Source organism: Puma concolor, chromosome A1 (assembly GCF_028749965.1).
Source record: "Puma concolor isolate L17-30 chromosome A1, mPumCon1.1.hap2, whole genome shotgun sequence".
Lineage (NCBI taxonomy): Eukaryota > Metazoa > Chordata > Mammalia > Carnivora > Felidae > Puma > Puma concolor.
In genome coordinates, this window is record NC_141667.1 from 161,624,621 (window position 1) to 161,646,081 (window position 21,461).

At 54.5% G+C, this 21,461-nt stretch overlaps 1 protein-coding gene across 2 annotated transcripts in view; it reads left to right on the top strand.

The window, feature by feature from the left end:
* The window catches only part of COL4A1 (collagen type IV alpha 1 chain), a 155,011-nt gene that overhangs the window by 111,708 nt on the left and 21,842 nt on the right, over positions 1 to 21,461 (top strand). For both annotated transcript variants that reach the window (XM_086708422.1, XM_086708423.1), the window contains exons 22-39: positions 2,084 to 2,179; positions 4,184 to 4,267; positions 5,047 to 5,117; positions 8,636 to 8,827; positions 9,399 to 9,567; positions 12,230 to 12,322; positions 12,411 to 12,515; positions 14,813 to 14,910; positions 16,685 to 16,835; positions 17,047 to 17,160; positions 17,855 to 18,022; positions 18,108 to 18,197; positions 18,987 to 19,139; positions 19,281 to 19,379; positions 19,491 to 19,580; positions 20,587 to 20,726; positions 21,116 to 21,242; positions 21,333 to 21,413. In XM_086708422.1, coding sequence (XP_086564548.1) covers positions 2,084 to 2,179; positions 4,184 to 4,267; positions 5,047 to 5,117; positions 8,636 to 8,827; positions 9,399 to 9,567; positions 12,230 to 12,322; positions 12,411 to 12,515; positions 14,813 to 14,910; positions 16,685 to 16,835; positions 17,047 to 17,160; positions 17,855 to 18,022; positions 18,108 to 18,197; positions 18,987 to 19,139; positions 19,281 to 19,379; positions 19,491 to 19,580; positions 20,587 to 20,726; positions 21,116 to 21,242; positions 21,333 to 21,413 — 2,121 coding nt within the window. The remainder of the gene's footprint in view (positions 1 to 2,083; positions 2,180 to 4,183; positions 4,268 to 5,046; positions 5,118 to 8,635; positions 8,828 to 9,398; positions 9,568 to 12,229; positions 12,323 to 12,410; positions 12,516 to 14,812; positions 14,911 to 16,684; positions 16,836 to 17,046; positions 17,161 to 17,854; positions 18,023 to 18,107; positions 18,198 to 18,986; positions 19,140 to 19,280; positions 19,380 to 19,490; positions 19,581 to 20,586; positions 20,727 to 21,115; positions 21,243 to 21,332; positions 21,414 to 21,461) is intronic.

Below are 21,461 nucleotides of genomic sequence, written 5' to 3' on the forward strand. Positions count from 1 at the left end.
GGTTTTTTTTTAACACTTATTTTATTTTTGAGAGAGTGAGACAGAGCGTGAGTGGGGAGGGGCAGAGAGAGAGAGAGAGAGACAGAATCCGAAGCAGCTCCAGTCTCCGAGCTGTCAGCACAGAGCCCATCATGAGGCTCGAACCCACGAACCATGAGATCATGACCTGCGCCGAAGTTGGGCGCTTCACCGACTGAGCCACACAGGCGCCCCTTAAGTGATTCACCTATAAATGAGATTTTTGTTCAGTTGCACAATGTATGTTAAAGAGGCGACGTCTTAAGATGAATTGCCCCCTGGGGGCCTGTCAGTAGCTCCTCAGCACAAGGCAGAGGCCTCTGCACCGCCCCGCCCTGTGCTCACCTGTGCCCACCGAGCAGTAGGAGCCCGGTCTGGACTTGCGTCTTAGAACCGCTCAGAAATCACCACCATGTTCTTGCTTTGGACTTAAGGTTATTAAAAAAAATTTTTTTTTAGTGTTTGTAGTTGAGAGAGATGGAGCATGAGCGGGGTAGGGGCAGAGAGAGAGGGAGACACAGAATCCAAAGCAGGGTCCAGGCTCCAAGCTGTCAGCACAGAGCCCGATGTGGGGCTCGAACCCATGAACCGCGAGATCACAACCTGCGCCGAAGTCAGATGCTTAATGGACTGAGCCAACCCAGGCGCCCCATCTTCAAGTTATTTTAAATTGATTTTCACAAGGATGTAAAGTTGCTTTCTTATGGGTGTGTGGGATTCTGCCTCAGATGAGGCTGGCTGGAGATACATTCTGGAAAAGGAAAGAAGTGAGTGATTGAATGTCTGCCCGTGTCCATGTGCCTGCAGTTGTAGGATCAGGGAGCTCATACTCCCCGGTGCTCACACAGCCTGGCAGTGCTGGCTCCTCAAGGTCAGATAGTGTAGGGGCTGCTCTTGGAAGCATAAAAATGACAAGACTTTGTTCAAGAGCAGGAAGGGCCCAGCAGCCGTGGGCGGACCCTGGGACAGAGCGATCGCCACCTCAGGGCTCCTTACCGCCGGCGCTGTACCTCCAGGAACCCCCCGGGAAGACATAAACCCCGAACCCACAGACAAAGCAAGAACTCTCTCTGTCTCCCTTGGACTGGAGTTTGCACACACTTGAAACGACCGGTCTCTTCTGAGCTCTGAAGGAAGTCCTCAAGCAGGAAGGTTCGGGCCCTCTGTCCCGTTGCCTTGTCCCGGAGCAAATCCACCGTTGCCCATCTGGTGCCTTGTGCCCCGGAGAGAGCCGGGCTGGGGGGCAGGAAGGTGATTCTGGCTGCTTCGTCCAAGTCAGGGTGTGGGGACGGGGCATCAGGTGAGGGGCACGGCCTCTCTGCTGGCCCTTTCCCCTCCTGCTCGGACGCAGCCCGCTCACCAGGCTCCAGTCTGCAGTGAGGACCCGAGCGCCCAAGGGGAGCCCTGGGGTGAATTGTTGGCTCTGTCGTTCTTCTTCCAAGATACTGGCCCAGGAGACGTGAACTCTATCACCGCGTGTCTGAGCTACGAAGCAGTGCTTTTTCTAGCAGAACCCCCGACAGATGGTGTTTCCACGAGTGCAGTTTGTTTTCATGCCTCTTTACGTGCGTGGTGCTCAGAATTGGTTAGAAGCGTGTCCCCATGGACAGCCTGCATCTCTGAAACAATGATGACTTCTGTAAATTTGCTGAGGAAAAGAAAAAATAATAAAGTTCTTCAAGTCTCGGCTTTCAGTTCTCAGATGTACGGCCTCGCTTTTCTGGGCTAGTTTTTTAATCTGTAGAATAAGGACCCAGGTGTGTACCTTACAAGGTGAAAATGAAGGAAGGTACAGGACAGGGCTGATGAACTGAGAGGTGCTTTAGGATCGTAAAATCGATGTTTTAGCAGTGATGGTGTCGAGAGGTCGGATGGGTGCTGTGTGGGCCTGTGTTCAAATTAACTTCCCAGGGTCACTTTAAGGCAAGCTGAAGCTGAATTTCCGGCACGAACCAAATAGCCTGATGTACTTTGGTATCTCAGTAGGGGTGGGGTGAAGAGGGGGTGTCGATACCTGGTTTCCGTCTGGTGGGAAGGGTCCTGTAACTTTGAAAATCCATTCCAGATGGAATTGTGGAGTGCCAGCCTGGACCGCCAGGGGACCGAGGTGCCCCCGGAAGTCCGGGGCAACCAGGGCTGACGGGCGAAGTCGGAGAAAAAGGTAAGAGATGCCGATGTTTAAAAAAAATGATGATTGTGCTGGCGGATGTGACCTATTTCTGCATACAGGGAGCGTGAGCGTGCTCTTCCCTTACTCAGAACTCCCGTCCAAGTCTGTTCCTAGGATGTGTCTCCCTATAGCTCTGTCGGGATGTCCCGTTGTTGGGTTTCCAGGAAAGAGAGAGAGAGAGACAGAGAGAGATGAGAGAGAGACAGAGACATAGACACAGAGAGAGAAACAGACCAGAGAGACAGACAGAGAGCTATCAGCTGGGAGGCAACAGGGAGCCCCGGTCCTGACACGTAACCGCTCTACCCTCTAACGGCCAGCAGATTAAACCCTAAGACTGATATCTTAGCTCAATCTTTTGGGTCAAAGTCTGGAAGATCCATTCTCAGAGAACGAATGGCTTTCTTTCAAGTGAGTCACAGATGTGTGTCCAGAACACTCCCTAGTCCTCTGAGCCCTGTTCCTGTAATTGGTGTGAGCGAACCCACCGGCCTGGGGTGGCCGCCCACGCCCTCGGCTCTCAGTGTTAAGGTCACCATCTCCCAGTGCCTGCCGTAACACCAACCCAGCACACAACAGCCTCTCTGCACACTCGTGCCGACAGTGGATTCTCATGGCACCAGCGGTGCCATCTGAGAGTGCCGTGCCCCTTGGACGGTCCACTCTTGATGAGTGTCTCAATAACCAGAGACTAGAGCCACCGGGAGACTGTCCCCAAAGCTAACCCCACTGGGCACCATTGGTGGCCTTCCTCTGCAGATTTCTTCCTCTTCCAAAGTCAATGGCACAAATGCTGCGTGGAAAACAGTTGCAGCTAACATCTCATTTGGGCAGCCACATAAACCTCACAGGTGGAAGTGGTCTTAGCAGTCATCACGGAGGGCCACCAAGCCTTCGGTGTCATTAAAAACCAACGCATACTTGGTTTGTAACGAATGTCTCTCGTTACCAGATGGTTGGTACTTCCTGAGGTGGGACGTCCCTCCTTACGACACAGAGTCAGAAGCTTCTTTGTCCTGAGACCTCCGCACTCTTGCTGTAGAACCACCACGTGTGCATCCCGTGGGGCCCAGAACTTAGCTGGCTGCCAGCTGACTTGTGCTGTCCCTGTCCCACAGATGGGCTCCTGTTTGTCCTTGCCCACACAGCAGGGACACGGGCTGTCTGCGTTGGTCCCATCGCTGTTCCCAGCAGCAGGTTCTGCCAGAGGGGAGCAGGCTTAGCAGTGCCGGGGCTGTGGTGCGCCAGTCCGGGCCAGGCCAGGGCACGCGGGCCAGCCTGTCACTGCCCAGTAGTAGGGGCTTCTCCTTGTGCCGTGCCCTGATGAGTCCCTAGAAGCCAGGCATTTTAAGGTTTAGGACACGGGTTTATCTGAGACACCATATGGCCTTGTGGCTTAGTTTGAAAATCAAGACCTAAGATGTTAGAATTTCCAAAAAAAAAAACCCGAGGCATTTTCTCCCTTTTTGTCTGTGCTGCAGTCTCTCTCCCTTTCCGTCCTCAGTATCGGGTCACGTATGTGTTCCCGTTTTCCTGGCTTTTCATTCCCATTGGTCACCCATCAGCCTGTAACCAGGTTTAACGTCCAGGAGTTACCGGTGTGGAGTTCGCTAAAAAATGCGACATCAGAGAGAAAGGTGATGGGAAGTTTTCAAGACGGAAACAAAACTAGAGCAGCCAGATCTTTCCAGGCTGTGAGCAAGCTTCGTTTCCAGATCACCTTTTGGCGAGGCAGCGCCCGTCCTCGTGCAGGGCAGAGGGTCCCGGCGCCCTGGCAGTGGCCTGTGAAGTGTGCGGAGGGTGGCGGGCGGGCCCCGGGACGGGCACACGCCACCGGTTAGCACAGCAGAGGTGTCTGGGGTGGGTGTTGGATGACCAAGGACACTGCACCGAAGCAGGACGCCATTAACGGTGGCTCCATTTTCTGTTCTGCCACCGTGCTGCGGACACTTGAATTCTCACGTGCATGTGAGGACCTCTGTGTTCCCTTTGCAGGTCAGAAAGGAGACAGTTGCCTCATCTGTGACACAGCAGGACTTCGTGGGCCCCCTGGACCACAGGGACCCCCAGGAGAAATAGGTGAGACCCCGGACGTGAGCGGGACCAGGCCAGAGTTTGCTTCTGCGGGTTGGAAATCACACTGAAACAAATCTTATGCTGTGAGAGACCACATCTCTGCATTTAAAACTAATGCATAAAACAGAAAACTTTCGGTCCCACTTCCAGGATTTGCCTACTTTGTTGAAGGTCGTCCGGATGACCCACAGTTTGGCACCAGAGAGACCTTCCAACAAAAGGGCGATAGCATACAGTTCCCTTAGCTCCACAAATTGAGTCCTCTTGAACGAAATGAACAGAAGGTTTCGGGTTAAAACGGTTCCTGGCGTGTGGGTGGGGGCACTTGTCACCAGCTGCTTCAGTGGCTCTTGTCCACATCTGGGGTCGCTTTTCCCCTTCCCGAGTCCACCTTGGGCATGTTCGTTACTACTGCATTGGGAGTCTTCAAACACCATCTGGTTCTATGAAGGTCCCTCTATGCTCTTGATTCTTTTTTTATTACTTTTTGACTTTTTTCAATGTTTACTTATTTTTGAGAGAGAAACAACATGAGCCGGGGAGGGGCAGAGAGGGAGACACAGAATCCGAAGCAGGCTCCAGGCTCCGAGCTGTCAGCACAGAGCCCGACATGGGGCTCGAACCCCCAAGCCGTGAGATCACGACCTGAGCCGAAGTTGGACGCTGAACTGACTGAGCCCCCCTAGGCGCCCCTGTACTCTTGAATCTTGAAAAGGAAAGGTGTGGGGTTATTAGGATGTATCTCATCCACGATATGTCCTACCTCCCTTGTCTTTCTAAAGGTTTCCCGGGACAGCCAGGGGCCAAGGGCGACAGAGGCTTACCCGGCAGAGATGGCCTGGAAGGACTGCCTGTAAGTAAAGCCGTCTGGTTGGAATACTTAGTAGAAGTAGCTGCCGAGCCAGCTAACAAAGGTGTATGCTGCTGCATTTGTGAGCATGGTTTCTGCAGTGTTATTGGGGTGCTGGCCCAGTGTGGCTGTCTAGAACAGTCTAGAACAGTCTAGAATCACTCCACATGTCCACCCAAGGGTGAGCAGGACTGTCCAGGCCAGAATCCACATCTCAACTGCCTCTCTCCTCACCTGGCCAGAATTCAGTTGCCACGTCCCTGTGTCCAGGGGCAGCGGCTGCTGTGTGTCACCTCCCCACAGGGTCTCTGGGGGCTCTCGAGACCCAGGGTACCGCAGGGGCCCCTCCAAGCAGCCGCGCTCCTGAGGTCGGCCGCCGACCTTCTGCGTGAGCATTGCCCGTCACAGCAGTAACTTAAAAACGCGCCGTAAGTTCAGCACGGGCAGTTTCCGTGGAGAGACGAGCACTGGCCTGTTTCCTTCGAGGAGTTTGGAACATTTTCATTCTTCGTCTCACAGAGGTGTTGTTTGGAAAATTCCTGTCACCTGTATCTACCGCGGGGGTGCTTTCCCGCATCTGAAAATGAGATGCCTCTCTCACGTCGATGTGCAGTCTTTCAGTTAAATGAAAATCAGCTCCTAAACTTTTCTCATTTGTTTAAAAAGAAGCCATTGAAGGGAGCGGTCATCATCTCAGACACTGAAGGGCGCTTTTGGTGCACGTGGTCCGCTCTGTCTCTAAAGCGTTTAAACCTGAAGGCCTCGTTCTCGTATTTTCTTTGTTCCTCTAAGCTTTGCAAGCATTAATGAGTTTCTCCACTTCCTTTCATGACTTTTTTTCCATTTTTCCTCTCTTTCTTCTTCTGTCAAAGTCAAATCTTCAGCGTTATCCTTCTTTGAGGTAGCTCTTTAACTTTGCAATCTTTAAGGATGTCGCCGGCAGCTTTTATGATAGCAGGTCAGGACAGAAGTGGGCGTTGACATAGCCATGAAGCAGCTGGGATTGAGCGATGCGTTTTCTCCTTTTGAAGTTAGATCTTGGGATTCTGCTTCCAGAACGTCCCTGGTGCCTGGGGAGCTGAGTTAGAAGTTGCAACTGTTTAAAATATTTCTAAATAAATTAGAAGTTCCCATAACTGGGAAGCCATGGCTCTGGTGGGGATCAAAGACAGAAGAGCTTTGAAGAAGCAGAAGAGGATGCTTTTAACCTCTGGACACGGTCCTTATCTCCTTGGCCTTCCTGGAAACTTCCTGCCTTGACTCTGCCTGAAACCCCATGCAGACACCAGCCCCCCAGCCCCCAATCTAACAAAAACAGGACAAGAGGAAGAAGGGAGAAGGACAGTTTGAGGACAAGTCCTCATGAAGAAGAAAATAAAGAGAATGTACGACGGAACTTCTAATCCCCACGCCTTCCCCATTGGGAACTCCGAGCTCCTTTCTTTCTGCAGATGCCAGAGGTTTCTAAAAATTGTTTTATGGGTAAATAGTTTAATCGAGAAGGTAGTAATTTTCCTTTGATTTGAAGCCGTCCCGTGACTCCATGGCTTACCTGGCTCACAGATGGGGTCCTCTTATTTCAAATGTGTCTGGGGGCTGGTGGAGGTGCCCAGGAACCAGCAGAGCATCCCGGCAAGCAGGTGATAATGACAAGAGATGAAATGCTCTGGCTTCCTATTTGATTTAGGTAGCATTTCTGTGACATGTCCTTTTGCAAGCCGAGTGTTTGATTTGGGGACCGAGGGACAGGCTGGCTCCTGATGGGGACCTGAGCGGCTTTCGCGGTCATCGGGACGGTCTCTTGAAAGGAGTTGTGCTCTTTAGAAGCAGCCTGTGTAGCTGCTGGATCTTCTCTAATTTACGGAGCCAACGCCAAGTTTTCAAGGCAGTGTTTGATTCCTCATCACTTCTCTCAAGAGATGTGGATCCAAAGACCTTTGAATCGCCTAGGATTGAGATGTTCCGGGGCAGGGAAACCACATGAGGTGTCCTCAGATCAAAATGTCACCTTTCAAAAAAGAATCAAGATTTCTTCCTTGAAGGATAGCTGGCGAGGTCACCATTATGAAGATAAAGAATTATATTTCCTCGCCCTGTGCTTACAGAAAACTGTATTCCTAGGCTGTGAATCTTCACCGTAAAGGAACACTGATCTTTCCAGGTTGAGAAAAATCTACACCGGTGGTGATTTCTTACACTGGTGTTCATTTTTTACTGGTGAATATCGCTAGGTCATCTCCCCCTTCCTCCAATCCCCCCCTAGCTGCAGACATTCAGGACATGAAGTTAGCCTTATGCCTGCCCTCCATGCCCTGTAAGACGGATGGGAGAGAAAGGTGTGCAGACACGCGTTCTTAACAAAGCAGAGCAGTTTTCTGTAATGAGGACCGAGCCCTGTGCCATGGAAACACAGGACACTCGTCAGGAAGGGCTCCACAGAGGAGTCTCGGTGTAGCTGGGACTTAAGGATCCACAGGAGCTAATGTTCCCTGGGGGGAAAGTGCTCCAAAATACCACAACCCCTTTTAAGTAAATAATGAGTTTTCCACACCCCCCTGCCAAAGTGCTCTGCGTGTTCGTCCCTCACCTGCTATGTGCTTTCAGTCTCTGCCCTGCGCAGTTGGGTGAAGAGTCGGGAGTGACGTGCCGAGGGCCGTGACCCATGGTGGGCGCACGATCGATGGTACCCACTTTAAAACCTAGAGATTGTATGAATTTAGGTCCCGGCCCCTTTCTTTCTGTGTGCGTGTGATTTGCATACATCCAAGAGCCATTTCCGAGGGAGTGGTGAGAAGGAATTCAAGTGAAATGAATTGTCCCCAGAGTCTAAATTCCGCCAAGTTGGGCAGGGAGGCTGAAGGGCTTTCTTTCTCAGGCCTGAGGGAACAAACACTTGAGATGATGATTTGAAACCTTGTGAGCCCCGGTTCTCAGAGTGGCCAGAGGAAAGACCATCTGTGGGTGTGGGCGTTCCTTGATTTAGCTTTCCAGGAACCGGGGAATGTGCTAGGCTGTGTCTCTTGGGAAAGTCCCTTCTGTTCTGCTGACTGCTCACAATGACAGTGATGGAACTGGCCCGTGCTCACACCCAGACTTTGCTCTCCTTGTTGTCTGTCCTGTCTGCACCCAGAAGCCCTCCTCCAGTTCCTGGGCCTAGGACGCCCTGCACTCAGCAGGTTTCCGACAGTCACTAGAATGTTCGTGTGAACATCAACAGTTGTAAGCACAGGCAGGTTATCTGGGGCCTGCCCTACAACGTGGGCACCACTCCCCCCTCCCCCGCCCTAACCTAGTGTCTGTGCGGGATACTTAGTACAGAGTTTTTGCCAGGTGTTTTCAAGAGGAGCACAAGAAGCGAGGTCAGATCAGGGCTTTGTCACAGAGCTGTTGGCTGCTGCGGAATGAAGGAGCTGAAATAGTTGACCATTTTTCGGGGAGGTGGCTTCTTGATATCACTGTGGACTGAACCCCGCTCGTGCTGGGTCACTCTGTGGACAGACGCCTTTGCTTTGTGCTTGCAGGGACCACAAGGTGTGCCAGGGCTGATGGGCCAGCCCGGAGCCAAGGGAGAGCCTGGCGAGATTTACTTCGACGCACGGCTCAAAGGAGACAAAGGGGACCCGGGCTTTCCAGGCCAGCCCGGGATGCCGGGCAGAGCAGGCACTCCGGGGAGAGACGGCCACCCGGGTCTGCCCGGCCCCAAAGGCTCCCCGGTATGTTCATCTCCAGCCTTGGGAAACGCACGTTAGAAGCAGGTCTGCAGAGAACGCAGGAATGAGTTAGTTGAATCATGTCTACGTATTTTTGTTTGGATGGGTCGTTGTTACCCATGAACTAATTCAGCGGCTCATGCAGAAACTGACGGGTGTGAACGTCGGCGTTGATGCTGTTGGCTGGGGCGGAAGGGTGACCATGCATAGGCGTCTCCTGACGTGTTTCGGGCCGCCAGAGAGACGTCTGTGTGTCGGATTCCGGGTGTCAGGTGGGAGGTGGCGTTTCAAGTTAGCAGGGTGCGAGACATCCTTGAAAGGTCAGTTCCAGATACAAATACTTCAGTCTTTGAAATGTATCCTTGCGTGGGGCGGGAGGGTGAGTGCCCAGCCTGGACAAGAAAGCCAGGGTCATTTATTAACTGCCAGATGACCCTTGTCGGAGGGTGGGAGTAAATAAATAGCAGGAGCCAGCTAACCCCTGGTACTTATTTACCAAAGACGGTGGAAAATGTGACATGAACGTGTATCGGGATGTCTGCTGATAGCGTGTGTTTTTCTCTCTGCCGGTCAGGGTTCAGTAGGGTTGAAAGGAGAGCGTGGCCCCCCTGGAGGAGTTGGATTCCCTGGCAGTCGTGGCGACATCGGCCCTCCTGGGCCTCCAGGGTTTGGCCCCATCGGCCCCGTTGGTGACAAAGGACAAGTGGGTTTTCCAGGGAACCCTGGACCCCCAGGCCAGCCAGGTGAGGTCCGAGGTCGCACAGAGCACGGGGCTCGGGAGTTGGGTGTCGGTTCTTCCAGGAGGTGGACGTAGCCCGGGCCCTTCTGTCACATGGCCGTACCGTCACGTAGAAGATGGGCCAGGCTGGGTGACGTGCAGAATCTGACTGTAAAGAATTTGACTTCGCGGGTGATTTTTCCTACAATAAGTACATGGTGCCTTCCAGTTGAAGTTGGCCTTTTGTGTGGAAGTGATGTCAATGTGAGCCTGCTTCCCTACGTATTTTCTGTGTGAGCGCTGCACTGAGCGGAGAGAGTGTGGTAGACGGACAGGCGTGACCCTACCCTTCCGGAGCTCAGTGTCCGGGGCTTGGCAGCATGCACGGAGTGAGGCCGATGTGAGGGTTTCCCACGGGTGTTCACCCCCCATCCTCACGCCCCACGTGTTCCCAGGGACGAATGGGGAGAAGGGGTGGCTCAGGCCTTGCACACCCCGGGCTCCCGGGAGTGCCTAGTAGAACGTGATTGAGCGTAGAGACGGCATACTCCCGTCATTCCCTAGAAAATCCTGGACTAAGAAGAGGAGAGGCCAGGGATGGCTTGGGCACAGGGGAGAGAAGGAGGAGGGTGTGACTAAGAAACCTCACGAAAGTTGTAAAGATGAACAAAAGGACTTCAGATGGTTCAAATTGTGTGACTAGTCAACCTTGAACAACATAGTTACTGGATAGTCAAATGGACCAAAACAAGAACTAGGCAGGAGAGATTTCACAACGGGCGCCCCCTCCCCAGGACCCCCGTGGATGCCTGAAACCCCACGTACGCTGTGTTTCTCCTGTACACACAGACGTGTGGCCCAGTTTCACCTGTAACCCAGGCCCAGTAAGAGATCACCAATGGTACCTCATAGTGAAATAGAACAGTTAGAAACATACAGCGTTCTAAACATTGTGTGAATGTGTTTCTCCCTCAATGTACCTCCTTGTCCTGTACTCAACCCCTCATCTTGTGATGACGGGACAGGACAAAATGCCCGTGGCGAGGGGTGAGTGATGCAGGCGTGTGCGCAGACCTTCTGTGCTGCGTCACCTGGTCCCGGGGCCCCGGTTGACTGCAGGCAGCTGAGACACACAAAGTGAAGCTACTGACGCGGGCGGACGACCGTGTGGCCCTCACGCTCACCACTCTGCCGATTCTGTCACAAGCCATATATCCGGCCCAAGTTCTCTCAGTTCCTATCCCATCGGGAGCTATTACTTCCTGAAGTCATAGCGTTAAGATGCACAAGGTCTCCAGCATGGAAACGTCAACCTGTCTTTGCTGGAAGTGCAAGTGGCCTAACGTGTATCTTACCGTCATTCTCGTGTGGTGGTGGGGTACCTAGCAGCGGGCTACGGTTCCCTTGATAGTTGTTCTTTGTGTAGCAAACATCCCAGAAACGTTTCTTTTGTGACTCCTTTGGGGGCAGAGAGATCTTGACCTGGGAAGACCCCCCAATCGTGGTAAAGGGACGTCTGATCCGTTTCCCCGTAGCCATAGCCCCTGACTCCGCGGTCAGCATCTCAAGTGCTCTTTGAGCTTGCGGGGTCTGGAAACTTGCAGAGTTGTAAAAGGGAATCAGACTCTTCGTGGCCAGAAACTAGCATCAGAGAAACCATCTGGGGCAGCCACAGACGCGTCCTGGCAGTGAGGGAAGGAAGGTTCCTGAAGGAGGTGTTGATGGCGCTGTTGGTCAGCTGTCCACATTCTGCAGGGTTCCATCCAGACCCGGTCAGCTTTGGGGTTGAAACCCAGACTTCTTTGATCTGCCAGAGCCCTGTTTACTCTGGTGACATTAAAGGCTTATTCCCAGAGTGGGACTGATGGCAGATATGTGTTGGAGTCAGTCGGCTGGCATTTCCCAGAGTCTTTAGCTAAAGAATGTGGTGGCTGTTCCTGGGAGGCCCTGTATGTCTTAAATTCCGATAGGGCGTGTGAGCAGTCCATGTGGTGTCCTTGGAGGTGACCCCGTGGTGCTTTCCGAGCAGCTGAGCCCTGACCCCCAGTGGATCTCTGAGGCACCAGTGCCTGTACCACTCACACAGCTCACAGCTGCCTGGCTGCAGTGTTCCAGATCATGCCGGATCGCCCAGTTAGCATGTCCTAGAGGTCATTTACCACTAGACAAGCAGAACTGAGGTCGGCTTCAAAGCAGCTTAGAATTGGCTTTGTCTGATAAATTGAACAGTGAAGTGTTTTGGCTTTGAGTCAGGCTAATCAACAAATTACCCATGGTCATCTCACCTCGTTTTCTAGTTTTGTGACCCTTACTTTGGACTCTTAGAGAATTCATGTGTCAGGTATCTAGGTTCTTCTGGATGTAAATTTTGGGGAAAACGGGAAGAGCTCGCTGTGAAAGATTCTAGAAAAGTAGAGAGAGGAAGTGGAGGGATCCACATGGGGCTTCTCTGTAGGTACAAAGTGTGCTCAGGACAGGATGCGGGCTCTCACTGTCCTCACTCAGGACGGGATGCAGGCTCTCTCTGTCCTTGCTCAGGACGGGATGCGGGCTGTCACTGTGTCCTCCCTCAGGACAGGATGCGGGCTCTCACTGTCCTTGCTCGGGACAGGATGCAGGCTGTCACCCAGAGTCCTCACTCAAGACAGGATGGTGGCTCTCACTTAGTGTCTGTGCTCTTTCCTCAGGTCCCAAGGGTGAAGCTGGACAAGTTGTGCCCCTACCTGGTCCCCCCGGAGCACAAGGACTTCCGGGGTCCCCGGGTTTCCAAGGACCCCAAGGTACATTTAGTGTCCTAGTTTGTCTGGAGATACAGCTGGGACATTGACACGTTTTTCTCACCCTGATGGTTGGTCTTGCTCACAACAGGTGACCGAGGTTTTCCTGGAACGCCGGGAAGGCCAGGCCTCCCGGGAGAGAAGGGTGCTGTTGGCCAGCCCGGAATCGGATTTCCAGGGCCTCCTGGCCCCAAAGGTAAACCCGGAGGACAAGCCCCACCCGGAGTGGGCCCATAGCTCCACTCATGGCCCACACAGGCCCAGCTGTCGGCATCGAGGGCTGTGGTCTTTCTGTTGGTTTACACGTAAACTTTAGGAGAGAAAGAAGCGAGGGATACAAACACACTGCTTGAGGTAGCGATGTGCCATTAAGGGAAGATTGCCAAAGCCTGGAGGGCGGTGAATCCACCCACCAGGGCACTGGGTGACGTGCTGCCTCCACGCTGCGGGTGTTGGTCAGGAGGGGCTGGGACCTTAGGGGCCCAGCCGATGCCCGGGGAGCTGACAGAAGCTCTTTGGGGTATTGGGGGCGCTCTCCTCATCAGTGCAAGAGGTACACAGAGCAACAGCACTGTGCCGGGCTGGGTTTGGGTCTCCGGGAAGGGTGCTGGGGAATGGGAGGAGGCCCCCACAGCATGGAGCCTGGATCCCCACGGGGCTGGCATTTCAGAAGCAGCATTTCTTTCTGAAATCTGTGAGGGGGTGAGAAGGACAAGGTCCTGGGTGTGTCAACCCTGCAGGCAGGCCCTGGTGGGGGCACCTGCCATCATACACCTTGGTGCGGACTGAGCAGGCGCTGTGAGCAGCGAGGGGCACCTCTTTCCCATTTGGGCCGACATCCTGTCCCCTGTTTTACTGGCCATGCGTGCAGAACCTCATGGAAAGAGCTCTCCAGGCCCCCAGCTTCTTGTCCAGAGGCCCTGCGTGCATCACACCCACTGTCAGGGTTACAGGCCTTCACACTCGTCTGGGAGCTGCGTCACACATGCACACGCATGCACATGCGCGCACAGATACATGCGCACACATGCCCACATGTATACATGCACGCACACACTCGTGCACACACGAACACACACTCTCATGTGCATGTACACACATGCATGCGCACATGTGCCCACATGCACACACGCCAATGCACACATGCGCACATGCACACACACCCACATGTATACACACACACTCGCATGTGCATGCACGCACACATGCACACGTGCCCACATATACACACACACAAACATGTACACATACATGTGCACACGTACACACACATGTGCACACACATGAACACACTCTCTCATGTGCACGTACACACATATGCATGCGCATGCGTGCCCACATGTATACACACACGCACACTCACATGTGCACATGCACACCCACCCACATGTATACACACACTCGCGTGTGCGTGCATGCACACACGCACACATGCCCACACATATACACACGCACACTCACATGTGCACATACATGCACACCCACCCACACATATACACACACTCGCATGCACACGTGCGCACACATATGCACGCACACGTACTCACATTTGCACACGCGTGCACACACACACGCACACACACACAGCGGCCTGTGTCAGGCTTGAAGGCCAGAGGCTCTCAGCCACCCTCAAGGTCACAGGGACAGTGCCTCGACCTTCCGCCTGTCCATGAACCCTGTTCCCAGTGAGCCCCATCTCACCATCGTGACAGGCAGAATTTAGTGGTAAGGTCTCCCAATCGGAGGCTCTCTGCCCAATCGCACGAAGTGGTTTGGAGATGCGGATGCCGGTGGGCAGTTAGGTGCACCGTGTGTCCAGCTCCCCAGTTACAACTGCCCCACAGCACCTGCTTCCGCACACTTACAAATCCCTGAGCGTTGGGACCCTCCGCATCCCGCGGGATAGACTTTGTGCACAGTAGAGCCCCGGGGTAGCCCTTAGCCCACCAGACCCTCTAGGGTTGGGACCCAGACAGCCTCTGATGCCCCACGCGCCTCCGGTGGTGTGGCCTCCAGTGGCTTGAGAAGCAGTGGTCCCCAGCGGGGCTGCTCAAACTGGACCGTGTCCCGGAATCAGAAGTCCCGCGGAAACGCGCGTCTGCTCTGGGAGGTGTGGGTGGGCCTCTCCCGCAAGGCGGCCCCTACCTTGGCTGCGCTGGGGACAGCGGATCCAGACGCCACCCTAGGCTGCTTGTGCCCTTGGGGGGTGGGGCAGGCAGAGAAACCGAGGTTAGCGAGGAAAGGAGGAGGGGAGGGTGGGGGAGAGGCGGCAGGCACGGGCCTGCGGTCCATGGCGACCAAGCCGCTCTGGCTGGTGCAGGCTGGTGCCCCACCCCGTGGCTGGGGTGGCCTCAGGCTCCTCTTAGAAGCTCCTTGGAAGGGCTCCTCGTTGGCCAGTCCAGCCAGTTCAGGGGCGTCTGAGAGAGTGTCAGGGCAGTGAAGAAAGTGGGGACCAGCATTATGACAGTAGTGAGTGTTGACTCTTCAAAACAGGTGTCGATGGCCTGCCTGGAGACGTGGGACCTCCCGGGAGCCCAGGCCGCCCAGGATTTAACGGCTTGCCTGGCAACCCGGGTGTGCCCGGCCAAAAGGTGGGTACTGAGCGTTCCTCGGATTGCTCTTTCCCCGTCCTTGCTGTTCATCAGACACATAAAATGTGGCGCGCGGAATAGAAAATAAGCACACTGTGTGTGGCGGTTGATGTTTGGGGGAGAACCGTACGTTTTGGCTCTGTGAGTGTGCTCTTGCCTGAGTGTGAACTGTATCTCAGCGTACAGTGCGGGTCTTATTGTGAGCGACAGGACAAAGCCGCATGAAGGCCACTGTCCTGAAAGGCGCGATGGCAACCCAGGAGGGTCTAGTTTTACTGATATTCTGGTCCAGTAATTCTTCATGGCGGGGGCTGCCCTGGACATCGTGGGCTCTTTAGCCACCTCCCCCTCTGCCGCTGCCCACAGATACTGAAGGAGCACCCCACATCCGTCCCCAGTTGTGACAACCAGAACTGTCTCTCTGAACATTATCAGATGTCACCGGGGAAAACATGGCCCCGGTTGGGGACCCCTGGGCTCGAGGGACTTAAGGACTCTCCTGGCCTCAGACATCCCTCTGCCACTTGCTAATACTTGAAATTCTGCTCATTGAGCATAGCTGACCAATTTCACCTTGCCAACAAAAGAGCTGGCCTGGCCTGTTCCTTTTCTAAAATTTTTTTTTTTCAACGTTTTTATTTATTTTTTTTGGGACAGAGAGAGACAGAGCATGAACGGGGGAGGGGCAGAGAGAGAGGGAGACACAGAATCGGAAACAGGCTCCAGGCTCTGAGCCATCAGCCCAGAGCCCGACGCGGGGCTCGAACTCCTGGACCGTGAGATCGTGACCTGGCTGAAGTCGGACGCTTAACCGACTGCGCCACCCAGGCACCCCTGGCCTGTTCCTTTTCTGTTAGGAGGGTGGGCAGAGGCCGTGGGGGACCGGGTGACGGAGGCAGCTGTGTCTCAGTGACCCCAGGGGAGCGCTCTCTTCAAACGCACCTGATCTCACAGTGTCCCACTCCATCTGTGTGGCTGACGCGGCTTCCCCTCATAAACTGCACTAGATGCACTCGTGAAACACTAGTCCGTGGTGGTGCCACGCGGGTCGCTTCGCACACGTGAGGCTCATGAGTTAGTAAATGCAAATGGAATTGGGATAAGGATTTGGCTCATGATTTAAAGTATTGTGCTTCTTCAAAAGTCCCTTGGATTCACTTCCTTCTGTTTTGTGAATTTGCTGCTGGGACGCGTGGAAGAACCTCCAGTGGCTACTTCCTCTGGAGGTTGTGGCCACGGTGGACAACAGGGGGGCCCGGTGACATAGTGTTCCTCGGGCCTTCAGAGTACTTCCTTCGTCGTCAATCATCTGCATTTATCAAAGCCCTTAGATTCATGACATCCTTTCCGTGTTTAATTTGAGGTGAAAGCCGTCGCTGAGACAAAAATCTCAATAAATGGTGTCCTGGTCCTATCCTGGAACGTTGCCACCTCATAGGAAGCTGTCTATTAGCCGCTCACAAAGCACATTGGGCATTTTGTCCATCACTTGGACTCCACTCCTCACAGACACAAAGCGAGCGGAGGGCCGGGGACCCGGGTGGGAATCCTCCCTCTGTGACCTGGAAGGCATTTTCTTCCTTCATAAAATAACAGTAATAAAAACGAACCACCTCCGATTTGTATTGAAATCGGAAGGGGGATGGGTGCGTGAAGGCTTCGTAGGCTGGAGGTTGGACAGCTTCTTACCGACCGTCTGCACTTACACCGTTGGCCGGATGGAATCCCGTCCTCTCCTGCTGAACCGGCTTCTCTGTGTTTTGGGAATTTCCAGGGAGAGCCTGGCATCGGTCTGCCTGGACTCAAAGGGTTGCCTGGTCTTCCCGGCATCCCTGGCACACCTGGGGAGAAGGGAAACATCGGGGGACCGGGCGTTCCGGGAGAGCATGGTGTTATCGGCCCCCCAGGCCTCCAGGGAATCAGAGGTAACTTCTTCCAGACAAATGCGGACTGTGGTGGATGGAGGCTGGGCCTGTTGGTTTGGTGTCCACGGGGCACCTGTTAGGTTCTCTGCGTTTGTTGAAAGTGATGAAAATCGCAGACGGTTAGCGCTTACGGTCCTGTGTTGTTGTGGCTGATTGTGGGGGTGGGTCGTATGGTGTCTGTGCGGTTCATTTACAATTTCTTCCCATCCAGGTGACCCAGGACCACCTGGATTACAAGGTCCCAAGGGAGCCCCTGGAGTTCCTGGGATAGGCCCACCTGGAGCGATGGGCCCCCCTGGAGGACAGGGACCACCAGGGTCCTTAGGTGATTATCCCTTCCCCACATCCCGCTCCACAAGGGGAAGGGGCCGGCTCGGGAGCCTGAGTGAAGTGGGGACTAGAGCCCCCTAGTGAATAAAGGGGGAGGGGGATTCTGTTTGGGGAGACTTGTCTGATTGCCCCCTTAACCAGAGTTTGTGGGTATCTTTCTTTTCCTCTCCCTGAGCTTGGTTTACGTGCCAGAGAGCACCCCCCCCCCCGCCCCACTTCATGTGTATTCAGTGACATTTTCCTTTAATTCAGAATGACTGGTGTCTCCACCTTACCTTTCTGTGGGGGGTTGGTAGTTGTGGGTAACGTATACTAACTGGTCCTGGAGCCGCCCTGGTCTTCAGTAACTAGTCCCAGAAGGGAGAAGGTGCTGGGGGCCCACGAGTGTAGCCGGGAACACAGCTGAAAAGCAGCTGGTCTTGGGTGTGGACACTGGGGAGGGCCCGGGGAGGGGGAGGGGGCTTGGCAGGAGGGAGGGCTCGGTCTGGGACAGTGCTCGTGTGGCTCCCCCGTGGCTCCCCCGTGGCTCCCCCGTGGCTCCCGACACGGCTGCCCGAGACAGTGGGAGTTTCCCAGCCCCCTAGGGTGGACCGCACACTCACGTGCCGCCTGCAGAAAGGGATGGCGGGACACAGAAGGGTGCACCGCGGAGCCCCCTGCTCACCGCTCCTGCTCTCCACCCGCTGTAGGCCCTCCTGGACTGAAGGGAGAGAAGGGCTTCCCAGGATTTCCAGGCCTCGACATGCCGGGCCCCAAAGGAGACAAAGGGTCCCCAGGGCTGCCCGGCCTGACAGGGCAGTCTGGGCTCCCCGGTCTTCCCGGACAGCAGGGCACGCCTGGCCTTCCCGGCATTCCAGGTAAGCGGCTTGTAAACGCCTGCCCCTGTCTGTCCCCGACTCCCCGCGTCTTCGGTCTGCATTCACAGCCCCTCATCTGCTGCAGGTCCCAAGGGAGAGATGGGTGTCATGGGGACCCCGGGGCAGCCCGGCTCGCCAGGCCCAGCGGGAGTGCCAGGATTGCCCGGAGAAAAAGGTAGGGGCTGGTCACTCCAGAAGAGCCCGTCTTGTGTCTGTGTCTCTGTGTCTGTTGGGAACTCTGGAAGGGTTGAAGGTGCTATTTCTTACCAAGAGGCAGAGGAAAGAAGAAGGTGAAGCAAGGGTCGGGGAGACCCCTCTTCCAGTAGGAGCTCACGGTGCCTGTGCCCATGCCCGTGCCTGTGGGGGCAGGGGCTGTGCTCTGCCCCAATCAGAGAGAAGACCGGTTTCCAGATGCTCCTTCACCTGCACGGTTGAGGTGTTTGCTCTTTTTAGAGCCAGTGGGATCTCCCATCGTGCAAGGTCACTGGCACGGAGTCCTTAGAATCACGTTAGCAACAGGGGCAAATATACAGGCCTTAATTTTTATTTCTTATCTGGTTATTTGAAATTGGCCCCAAAATATGTTTCTAAAGAAATGGACTTTGTGAGACATAAAAAGAGTCTTTTGTTTAGTAGAGTAAGAAAACTCCCCATTTTCTTATTTTGTATAGAATTGAGAGGCACTGTGAACAGGTGAGATAAAGCTTCTTAGGAAAGAGGGGAGATGTGAATTATTTAAACTCATAATAAGCAGAGTCACATGCATGTTTGAGTTATTCGCAAATAATGAATTCTAAAAACTGGGCTTTACCGTTCATTTACTCAGGGCCCAGATCCTTCCAGTAGCTCAGACACTTGCCTGGCGATGCTGCCTTCCTTCTTCATCGGCGGCTCTGCCCGCCAGAAGGAGGGCCAGGCCTTGTCACCTCTGCGTCTCACCAGGCGCCTTCTCTTCCCTTTGCAGGGGACCACGGCTTCCCGGGCTCCTCGGGGCCCAGGGGAGACCCCGGCTTCAAGGGCGACAAAGGAGATGTGGGTCTCCCTGGCAAGCCTGGGTCCATGGATAAGGTGGACATGGGCAGCATGAAGGGTCAGAAGGGAGACCAAGGAGAAAAAGGTGAGCAGACGAAGTGAAGGCATGTCCACCTGTCTGACCAGCTCTTCAGTGGTGCACCAGCAACGTCAGACCAGCCTGTGTTTCTGCAAGGTTGTCTTTTAGGCAGATGTGGTCATCATGATTCTTTTCTGTGACCTGCAGGACAAATTGGACCAACTGGTGATAAAGGATCCCGGGGAGACCCTGGAACCCCGGGAATGCCAGGAAAGGACGGCCAGGCAGGGCATCCTGGGCAGCCAGGTACGGAGTGAAGTTCAAGCCCAGTATGTGCCAGGAGCTCACGCTAAGGGAATGTCACCCAGCACTTTTCATAGGCATTAACCTGTTGGGCTTTTCCCTCTGTTCTCCTAGGACCTAAAGGTGACCCCGGCATCGGCGGGACCCCGGGGGCTCCAGGGCTCCCTGGACCCAAAGGATCAGTTGGTGGAATGGGCCTGCCAGGTACATTGGATTCACACAAGGGGTCTTCTTTCTATAGAACAGAACGTCCCGTCCCCGCGCTGGCGGGGACAGGTCTGCAGGATGGCATGCGTCGCCCCAAGGGCATAGTCCAGGCATGTGCACTTTTACCCAAGTGCACATCTTCAGTCCTGTATGGTCCCCTGCCTCGGGATCAATGGCACTTGGCTGACACTGTGACCATTACTAAAAAAAATAATAATAATAATAAATCACAGTTCAATCAAATAAAACATGGGCTGTCTACCATCACCTTTCGATCACCTCCAAGTGACTGGCCACCTGGCCACCATCTCCCTGGTGCGGTCTGGCTCCCCACTTGTCTAAGCCAGCCTCCAGTGCCCTTTGGCACCAGCCCAGAAGAGTCCTCTGGGCTCTGCTGCCCCAATCCTGACCTGGCTTCGACTGCCGCGACGGGGCTGGAGAGAGGTGGAGAGATCCGGCCTCGGGTGGGTCTGGGCTAGCACCGCTCCGAACCCACAGGGAAAGGGGAGCCGAGGCAGGAAGCTGGCCCCCTCCCTATGCACGAGGCACGGTATCGCTCCATTTGACATGTAGAAACATCTAGCTTGCTGTCTACACCTGCTTGTAAACAGGTTTGGCTGCCAGCACACCTCACGAAACCAGGTATGCATCTGCTTTCCTTGGCCCACCGCATGACCCGTCTGATCCTTCTGAATAACGGGAATTGATTGTAGAATAAGGAACACGAAAGTCATTTTTCATACTACTGCCAGCGTAAATATGCCAAGGAGTTACCGTATGTCTGCTCTGTCTTTGTAGAATGATGGTCTTTAAGAGACAGGAGAGTCACTTCCTAACATGGCACTAATGTGCGGGTGGTGGCGTCTGCCTGTGTGACTAAGGGATCGATAAATGCAGGCACACACGTTCCACCTCGTTCTTGGTGGCTGTCAGGGCGCTTTTCCATGTTTAATATTAGCACCCGCCAAGCACGCACTCAGGTGTTAATTGTGTGTGTTTACAGGAACACCCGGAGAAAAAGGCGTGCCTGGGATCCCCGGCCCGCAGGGCGTCCCTGGCTTACCCGGGGAGAAAGGCGCAAAGGGCGAGAAAGGGCAGGCAGGCCTCCCTGGCATTGGGATTCCGGGCCGGCCTGGCGACAAGGTAACCATGTCCTGCGTGGACACTGCCCCCTGTGGCCACCTGAGCATCTCTGCACACTCGGTGATTCAGAGTGGTCTCCCCTGATTTACTGCACATTGTCCCTCTGGCCCCCTCTGTGCACCTCCCCTGCCTTGGCAAGAATCTGGAGACTGTTGACAGGCGGGCCAGCCAGCCCAGGGCTTGAAGGGAAGGGTGAGGAGACATGTGCAGAGAAGAAACAGAATTGGTTCTTGTTCCGGGCTTCCCACTTATCCCCGGTTTTCAGACGTGGACTTTAATTCTTCGCTAGAAAGCAGGACGTGGAATCCGTATAGTGTTATCCAGAAAGGGCCCACAGACACGTGCCCGGGGACAGGTACGAAATTAATGGGTTCGATGTCTGCCCACAGGGAGATCAAGGGATTGCAGGATTTCCGGGAAGTCCTGGAGAGAAGGGAGAGAAAGGAAGCGTGGGGATCCCGGGGATCCCTGGCTCCCCTGGCCCCCAAGGATCCCCTGGGAGCGTTGGCTATCCAGGTAGGTGAGCCGGGCCTCCTTCTGAGCTTGGGTCCAAAGACAACAAAGTCTCGAATTGATGGCATTCTGCCATCTTGTTTCTTCCTCTAGGAAGCCCTGGCTTGCCTGGGGATAAAGGGGACAGAGGCCTCCCGGGATCGGCTGGCATTCCCGGTGTCAAGGGAGAAGCAGGTAGAGACCTGAGGACACAGGAGACAGAGGACACACAGGGGCCTGTGG